The sequence below is a fragment of the Alligator mississippiensis genome, chromosome 2 (genome assembly GCF_030867095.1).
Source record: "Alligator mississippiensis isolate rAllMis1 chromosome 2, rAllMis1, whole genome shotgun sequence".
In the NCBI taxonomy this organism is placed as follows: Eukaryota; Metazoa; Chordata; order Crocodylia; family Alligatoridae; genus Alligator; species Alligator mississippiensis.
In genome coordinates, this window is record NC_081825.1 from 120,220,792 (window position 1) to 120,228,405 (window position 7,614).

General features: G+C 45.0%; 1 protein-coding gene and 1 long non-coding RNA gene across 2 annotated transcripts; one reads left to right on the forward strand and one right to left on the reverse strand.

Annotated features, from left to right (window-relative positions):
- Positions 1-52: 52 nt before the first annotated feature.
- On the reverse strand, positions 53-5,016 carry RPL7L1 (ribosomal protein L7 like 1). The gene is made up of 7 exons (XM_006272334.4): positions 4,929-5,016; positions 4,573-4,681; positions 2,357-2,520; positions 2,025-2,162; positions 1,603-1,712; positions 1,190-1,402; positions 53-816 (listed from the first exon to the last, which is right to left on the reverse strand). Exons 1-6 carry the CDS (start codon positions 4,940-4,942, stop codon positions 1,194-1,196), a joined length of 744 nt encoding a protein of 247 aa, XP_006272396.1. The 5' UTR covers positions 4,943-5,016; the 3' UTR covers positions 53-816; positions 1,190-1,193.
- Positions 5,017-5,040: 24 nt separating this feature from the next.
- On the forward strand, positions 5,041-6,704 carry LOC109284963 (uncharacterized). Its single transcript, XR_002092610.2, has 2 exons — positions 5,041-5,301; positions 6,303-6,704. It is a non-coding gene; the product is annotated as an uncharacterized LOC109284963 (long non-coding RNA).
- Positions 6,705-7,614: the final 910 nt, after the last annotated feature.

Consider the following 7,614-nt stretch of genomic DNA (forward strand, 5'->3'; position numbering starts at 1 on the left):
GCCCTTCTAAATTAATAATTTGCTGTGTATAGACATTTCTCCAATACTCTAGTTTGATTTAAAAATATATTTATTTGAAATCTGAATGAGACGGTCCATATGTTCTCTTTATATTAGTATTAAACTGGTAGTCAACTTAAGTTTTCCTTTCAGGGAAATAGAGTCCTTTGAAGTCCTAATTTGGCAGAATCTGAAAGCCATCCCATAGTCCATTAGCAGAGATTCCACTTCAGTATGATCTGGGTATTTCAAAAATTCAAGAACTGTCTATGAAGATTGTTTTATCCTGGGGCTTGCACTGCAACAGTCTGAGAAACATTATGCTTCTCAGCCTTCACTACTTACCAGGACAGATACAAGTCTTAGCAAGCAACTGGGATACCAAGGAGCGAAGCGTACTTCAGCAAGTACAGCATCACTAGAGAAACTGATTCTGTTTGGGAGGGTTGTATCACAAGATACTCAGATGCAAGCTACCAATCAGTTATATGTAACAAGAATATAAACTCATACAAGGTCATTCCAAAGAGAATGGATCCCTCAGAAAGCAGCTGATATAAAACGAACAGTAAAAATGTATTTGTTTTAGTAATGAGATTGAAGAAAGCACTGCTTCCAGCAACGGCAAGTCACTCCTTTTTTTTGCATTTGATGGCAAATTTCACTTTTTCCTGGTAGAAGGCTCACTATGGAGTACATCTCCATCCTCTGTGCATTTTCCAGAAAAGAGATGTAATATTATGTAAAGTAGTTCCAGGAGCGAGAAGAGGTGCATATGGGGAAGAAAAGAGCCATCAAAACACCTTCGGAGCAATCCTAGAAAGCAGAAAAAAGAGAGCTTTTTTAGCTGACTGGTAAGACGACACATAGCCTCCAAACATAAGTTCAGTTCAACTACTGATTGCTAAAGGAAAATACTGTAGAGGGCCTAAGAATATCAATTTATCACATCTTATTTACACAATGCTTAGGAGATCCCCAAATGCTTTGCTCACAATACAAGTATTTGCACACTTGACAGGCTGCTAGCATTTCCAGAAGCCTTTCAGTTCCTCCTGCTTTGATGGTCATTTCTGCATGGTGATGAGCTAAATGCAAAGAAATCTCCACCCACTGATAAGGCCCCACAAGGATATTTTAAAGAAATCAGATAGAGTAAAATAATGTTCCAGAAGTAGCAACTCCTCACCCAATTAGTTCAGGTGACGTATAAGTTCGTTAATTCCTTCGCCTCGGCAACCTGTCGAGCCTATCTCCTTTAGGAAACCCACTCTGTTACGTGCGGCATGGCGAGCCACCGAAAGATAAAATGGCCACAGAAAGTTATTAACTTCTTGAAAATGCTGACCAGCTGAGTAGATTTCATGAATGAGATCTTCCAGGCAAATAAGGCCAAACTTTCCTGCAGAACAAATATGTACCCATTAAAAAGGAGAAAAATGTAAAATCTTTCTGTGCCTCATGTGACCACCCCCATATTCCCAAACACAGAAATCTTTTGCTACCTTCTAGTTCCTGCCCCCCCTCCGCTGTCATGTTGCAAACCCACAGACTTTACAACCCTCTCTTTGCTGTGTTCACTGCCTCTGTCTTCTTCCTCACCTAAGTGCTCCTCTATTACAGTATTGTCTGTCAGAGGAACTTTCTTCTTGTTGATCTTTGCTTGACCTCGTTTCAGGATGAGTTCTCGTATAGATTTCAGATTAGGATACCTGTGCAAAGACATTTGTGGTTTAACACTGCAGCAAAGAGCAAAGTGGATCTTCCCTACCACACTACTATTCCAGAGGTTGAGAGAAACTGTGCAGTCCAGCAGGCAGAAAAGGAACTACAACATGCACTATAATTATCTAGATACCAAAGTTGAGGATTACACCAGAAGAGCCATAGTACTATATCATAGCATCATGCTATAGTATGATTTTACTATATCACTATACCAATAAGAAAATTATATTACAAAGCCACTAATTAATATTTACAGAAGTTTATCACTCCATTATGAAAGTCAAAGGAGCACTTACCCCCATGCCACATATGGCTCCACAATCCGCAGCATCTTCAGCGAGGATGGGCACAGCTTAACAAACGTACCGCTGAAAATCTTTCTCAACCGTAGCATTTCTATGACTCTTCGTACTCTCAAACTCACTCCTTTAATCCTGAATTAGAAAAACCATAATCAGTGACAGTACTTTTCCCACACAGGAACAGATAGATATTGTTTCCTTCAGTCACCCCTCTAAATTACCTCCAGCCTCAGTTTTTCTCCACAGTGCAAATGGAAAAATCAAGAGATTTAGACGACAAGTAGAGATAATCAGCACAAGAAATAGCATAAACAGATATTCCTTACTCTGCAATCCGTACAACAAAGGCCAGCTTGTGTCCTGGGGGCAGAACCATTTGCCTAGGCCTCTGTTGCATGCGCCTGAGACGGACATCATCTCGGTGTTTGCGCCGTGAATCTCTAACAAATGTCTCAAGACGTTTGAATTGGATCTGTTTCCCCTTCTGATTCTAAGGGCAGAAAGAAAAAGTTCACACTTCACAAACCCTGCTTGCATGGCCCATAGCATTGGGGAAAAGACATCTGCAGTTAAAAGTCAAGAAACTCTGTAACCTATGCTTTCTCTCCTCACTGCCTTTTAGCAAAGAAAAGACAGAAAAAATTTAGAGCCAAGGCCAAACTGGAAACAGACAACATTATTTTAATTCATTAAACCTATACCAACAAAAATTTCTGACAAGGGCAAGTGTTTTGTGCTAGAAGTGCTAAAAGCAGCAGCATTTTTTGGCATAGATTATTTTGCCAAAATCTCCCTCAGAAGCCTTTTGCCTCAAGTCTACCACAAAGATTCAGCTCAAGGCACTTACAGAAAACTTCAGTCTGAACAGGTTAAATCTGGTAAAGTTTTGGGGAACGAAGAACAGAGTCTTATGAAGGTTTCCTGGTACACTGCTACCAGCTCATACCAAGTGAGAAATCCCACACCTATAGAATCCTGTGAGTTATGGGCTGGGCTGAGTGTCTGTGTGGGCCCGGACTCTTTTTTTCTATGATCAGAAAGCAAGAGAATAGACCTTATGAAGAGAGGCTGAGAGCCATGGGACTCTTCGGCCTGGAAAAGCGCAGGCTCAGGGGGGACCTGGTGGCTGCTTATAAGTACATAAGGGGTAAGCATCAGGATCTGGGGAAATACCTGTTCACCAGAGCAACCTGAAGGATAACAAGGACCAAAGGTCATAAACTCCTCCAAGACCGTTTTAGGCTGGACACAAGGAAAAACTTCTTTACTGTCCAAGCCCCCCAAGGCCTGGAACAGGCTCCCTCCAGAGGTAGAGCACCTACTCTGGACCCATTCAAGAAACATTTGGATGCTTATCTTGCTGGGATCCGTTGAGCTTAGCTGACTTCCTGCCCCTGGGGCAGGGGGCTGGACTTGATGATCTTCAAGGTCCCTTCCAGCCCTGTCTATGAAATCTTGAAACTCCTAACATTTCAATTCCCTCAGATGTTTGTTACATGTACTCAAAACCCAAGACGTGACTTATATTTTCCAATCCCAATGCCTAAACTAAGGGTGTTAAAGGTTCCTGGAAGGAGGAAAGATTGTGCGGCTCCACACTTCCTCGCTGACTGGAAATTGATTTCGCAGACAAATCTCAGATTTGGCAGTTTCTGTGAAATCACGAATGGAGTAGACCCCTAATCATTAAGCACTAGAACAGACTGGCTAAGGGAGTTTTTATAGACTCTCCATCATTAATGAGCACATCAGACAAATAGGTGATCCTGCCTTGGGACATCAAGATGGATTATATGCCCATGCTAGGTCCATCCCAGCCTCATCTTCTGGGATTCCCATGCAAGCTTTTAAAAAGTTCTCATGGCAGGTACCTACTGCAGCAACAAAGCTCTTAAAGTACGTAAGAACAGATAGCCAGCCCTACTTGTGTTGACAGGCTGCAGCACTATAGCTCCCCTAGTGCGCACCACATAAGCTGTGCAGAAAAGAAGCATCAATCACCCCATCTAGCCTGCAAGCAGCCTTCCCCATACAACCTGTCAACTATCTGCTTCTCTGGACACCCGGGCAGCACAATACAGTGCCATGTGTCAATACCTAAACTAGCTCTAACCCTACTTGCCCAGCTACTGGAAGCAGCCTAGCCAAGCTTGTGCAGAGTCCAATACCCCCTGCTCCTCCCACACACATTACTGCATCACAGAAGACAAGCCCCTTTCACACTGCAACATCCTTCAACAAGTCTCCACATAACCTGCCCAACAACCGGGGCGCCAAGCAACTGGTTGCATGCCAAGTGCTTCTGAGTACACTCCACCTTGGGAGCTTTCCCTCTGGCCAAGAACTGGGGACAGAGCAGCTGTCAGAGCCCGCTCGCCCCAGGAACAACACCAGGGCTCCCATGGCACGCCCCTACCTTCGAATCATAGAAAAAGTGGGTTACAAGGGACCTCAGGAAGTCATCTAGTCCAGCCCCCTGCTCAAAGCAGGACCATGCCAGCTAGATCATCCCAGACAAGGCTTCACGTGGCTGGATCTTAACCTTCCTCTTGTCCAGCAGCGCCTGCTTGGCCTGCGTGGCCTTGATAGCCTGATACACCTTCCTCTTCTTCAGCAAGTTCTCCGGCACCCGCGGGATCTTCGGCTTGGGTCTAAGGCCAAGGCAAAGAGAGCAACCGGTCAGGCCACAGCTACCAGGCAGCTGCAGGCCCCCGAGCCCCGCAGCACCCGCCCCATTCAGCCCAGCCCAGTCCAGCCCAGCCCACGGCGGGGTCCTTCCGGCCCCACGGGCAGCCGCCGCAGCAGCTCCACAATCCTCCCGGCGCCCGGCCGCGCCCCGCACACCCTGCCTGCCCCGCGGATGGACGCGGATCCTCCTCCCCCCGCAACACTGCTTACTCTGCCTCCGCCATGCTGCCCGACCGCCTGGAACCGGGCTCTCGCTACTGCGCATGCGGATGCCTTGACCACCAAGTCGCTAGCAACAGAGCGACTGCCGTGCTCATTGGGCATGCGTGCGTGGGCAGCGGGTCGGCTTTCTAGCCGCCGTCTCTATGGTTTTGCTGGGCGGGCTGGGAGCAGTTCAGCCCGGTGGTTTGGGGGTTTGTTTGTTTTTTGAATGCTCAAGCTTTATTAGAAGCAAGTCGTTGCGGACGGGCTCTGGCTGTAGCACGTGTCCCAGCCAGAGCTTGGGCCATCAGCAGTGGGGGAGCGCGAGCGGCGGCGACTTGGCGTTGTTGCCTGATGGCAAAATCAGCTCAATTGGCCTGAGGTTATTGTTTTCACGGAGTCTCTTTTTGCATGTGCTGGGTTTTGAATGACTGGATTCTGGGGGTCTTTTGCATCTTTTTCTGCAGCCCCTGGTGGATTAGACGTCATCCCTTCTGTCCCAGTGGTCCGAGGGAGGAGGAGCTGTCCCCTTGGGAAGCTTCTACCTTGGAGCTAGTTAAGTCCTTCAGGTGTCTGTTGCCTCCCTGGATGAAGGGAAGGTGCGCATCTGGCTTGATCACGTCTTGGCCTCTTGTGGGCTAAGATCAGGGTTTGAAATTCAGGGGGGCTAAGCCTCCTCCCACAAGCGACAAGAGCACCCAACCCGCCTGAGCCTTTCTAAGCAGCTTAGGTGGTGGCGACTCCTTCCAGCTTCCTGGTGTTACCACCTCAGACCCCTCATAAGCAGAGCTGTCCCTTGGGGCGTGCAGGGCCTGGGGCACATCAGCCTGTGTGGGGTCAGCAGGGGGGGAGTGGCAAGTGGCCAGAGCCAGCAGCACTTGGTGGCAGTGCTTGGCAGTGGCAGTGTGTGATGGCCACAGTGGAGCCTATAACGCACTGACCACAGGGCCCTCCCAAAGCACTGGGCCCAGGGCAGTTGCCCCAATTCACACCCACCCCCATGGGACAGCCTTGCCCCCAAGAATCGGAGTATAATTTGAACCCTAGCTAAGATCCTCCCCTCTTTTCCTCCTGCTCAAGGGAAGTTTCACAGGTGGTCACATGGAGGAATTTGGAATTTATTTTATATTTGATGACAAGCTCTCACCAGTTTGCAGGCAAAGAAAAGCACATTTTAGAGCGGCAGAAACTTAAGGTGCCCAAGCAAAGGGCTGCTAATTAATCCCATAATACAGGTAGAATATGCACTTTCCAAAGCCTGAATTCTCTTGTCAGTTGAAATATATTGCAACTTTTTAAGTAACTACTGTTTTAAAAACTTACAAATCACTTTACAAAAGCTGTGTGTAACAAGATTTTTTCCTTTTTTTTTCCACTAAAAAGTTTCAAGTACAGTCAAGTCTTGGGAAGTTCATAACTGAATTGTAGAATGTCCAAACTACAGCAGCACCTGGTTTCCTGGTCGCCTGCCATGGACATGGGAAACAAAAAGTATACAATTGAAAATGACACAAATCCAGAAGAGACATTTAAGGTATCCACATTTTAGCAAGACACTCCAAATTTACGCTGAAACAGGCCTCCAATGAACCAGCAGAACCAGACCTCCAGTGAACCAATCCTGCAGTGACTGGTTAAGATGATCAATGGAGAGCTTAGTATCACCCTGACTCATGATATAGGAATTAAAAAAAACTGACAGTCACCAAGCACAAGCATTCAAAATTTGTGAGTTGGACCTTCCTTCTTCATCTGTGAACATTAAATTGTTAACTGTGTTTCTGATTCCTGAGACAGATCATATTTGAATCCTTTTTCCAAGTTTTCTACACAGCCACAACATCCAATAATTTTCAAACAAGTTTTAAGTAAATACAGCATTAGAGGTACAGTACAAAACCTGCCCTTGGCTCCTGCTGCCAGCGTTAGTGCTATTGCAAGTACACTGTCCAAAGGAGGGGCTGCAACTTCATATAAACCCAAAGTATTACTCTGTTTCTGTGGGAAATGGGCCATTCAGAATCCAAGAGAAACAACTGCATTTCCAAATGGTTCTTGCTAGTTTATAAACAGCTATTACATTATCATTTTCAGACAGCTGTATACTTGATACAACAAGGATTAACAACAGTGTATAGTGTTGATTTTTTGCTGTGAATTAATCACTTAGTTATTCAGTATAATCCTGGCTGTAACCCTTGCATTGGCTGTTTTGGGAGAACAGAATGAAGATTTTTTTGCACCTTCTTTCTTTCTAACAAGTATAGATGTGTTATATGAACATTAATTTCTATTCCAGAATTTTAATCAAGCTAAACATCTCACTCTGATAGGTGTAAATTAAAGCCTATTCTATTTCTATTCTTAAACTTTTGCAGTTCCTCTCTTTGTTAACTCCATTTGTAGCTCCTTTAACCTTATTCTGCAAATTTAAAGATTCCATTCATAGGACACTTAATTTTTTTTTTTAAGTATTAATTAATAGTCTCTACACCATAATTTCAGAGACCTTAAAGATGACATTTTACAGGCAGCAAAGAGGAAAACTTGTCTTCTTGCAGCATTTCTGAATATTTTTATTTAGTTACTGCTAATTGACATCCAGGAACTTTTAACTGCAACATGTGCCCCTTTAAAACATATTTGTTTTTAAAATCTAATTATAATTATTTTGGCAACAGACAAACAAATATTG

Coding starts and splice junctions, on each gene's coding strand:
- RPL7L1 (XM_006272334.4), bottom strand. Junction 2,521..4,572: donor CGCTGCTGGACAAGAGGAAG/GTTAAGATCCAG, acceptor TTCTGCCCTTAG/AATCAGAAGGGGAAACAGAT. Junction 2,163..2,356: donor TTTGTTGTACGGATTGCAGA/GTAAGGAATATC, acceptor TTTCTAATTCAG/GATTAAAGGAGTGAGTTTGA.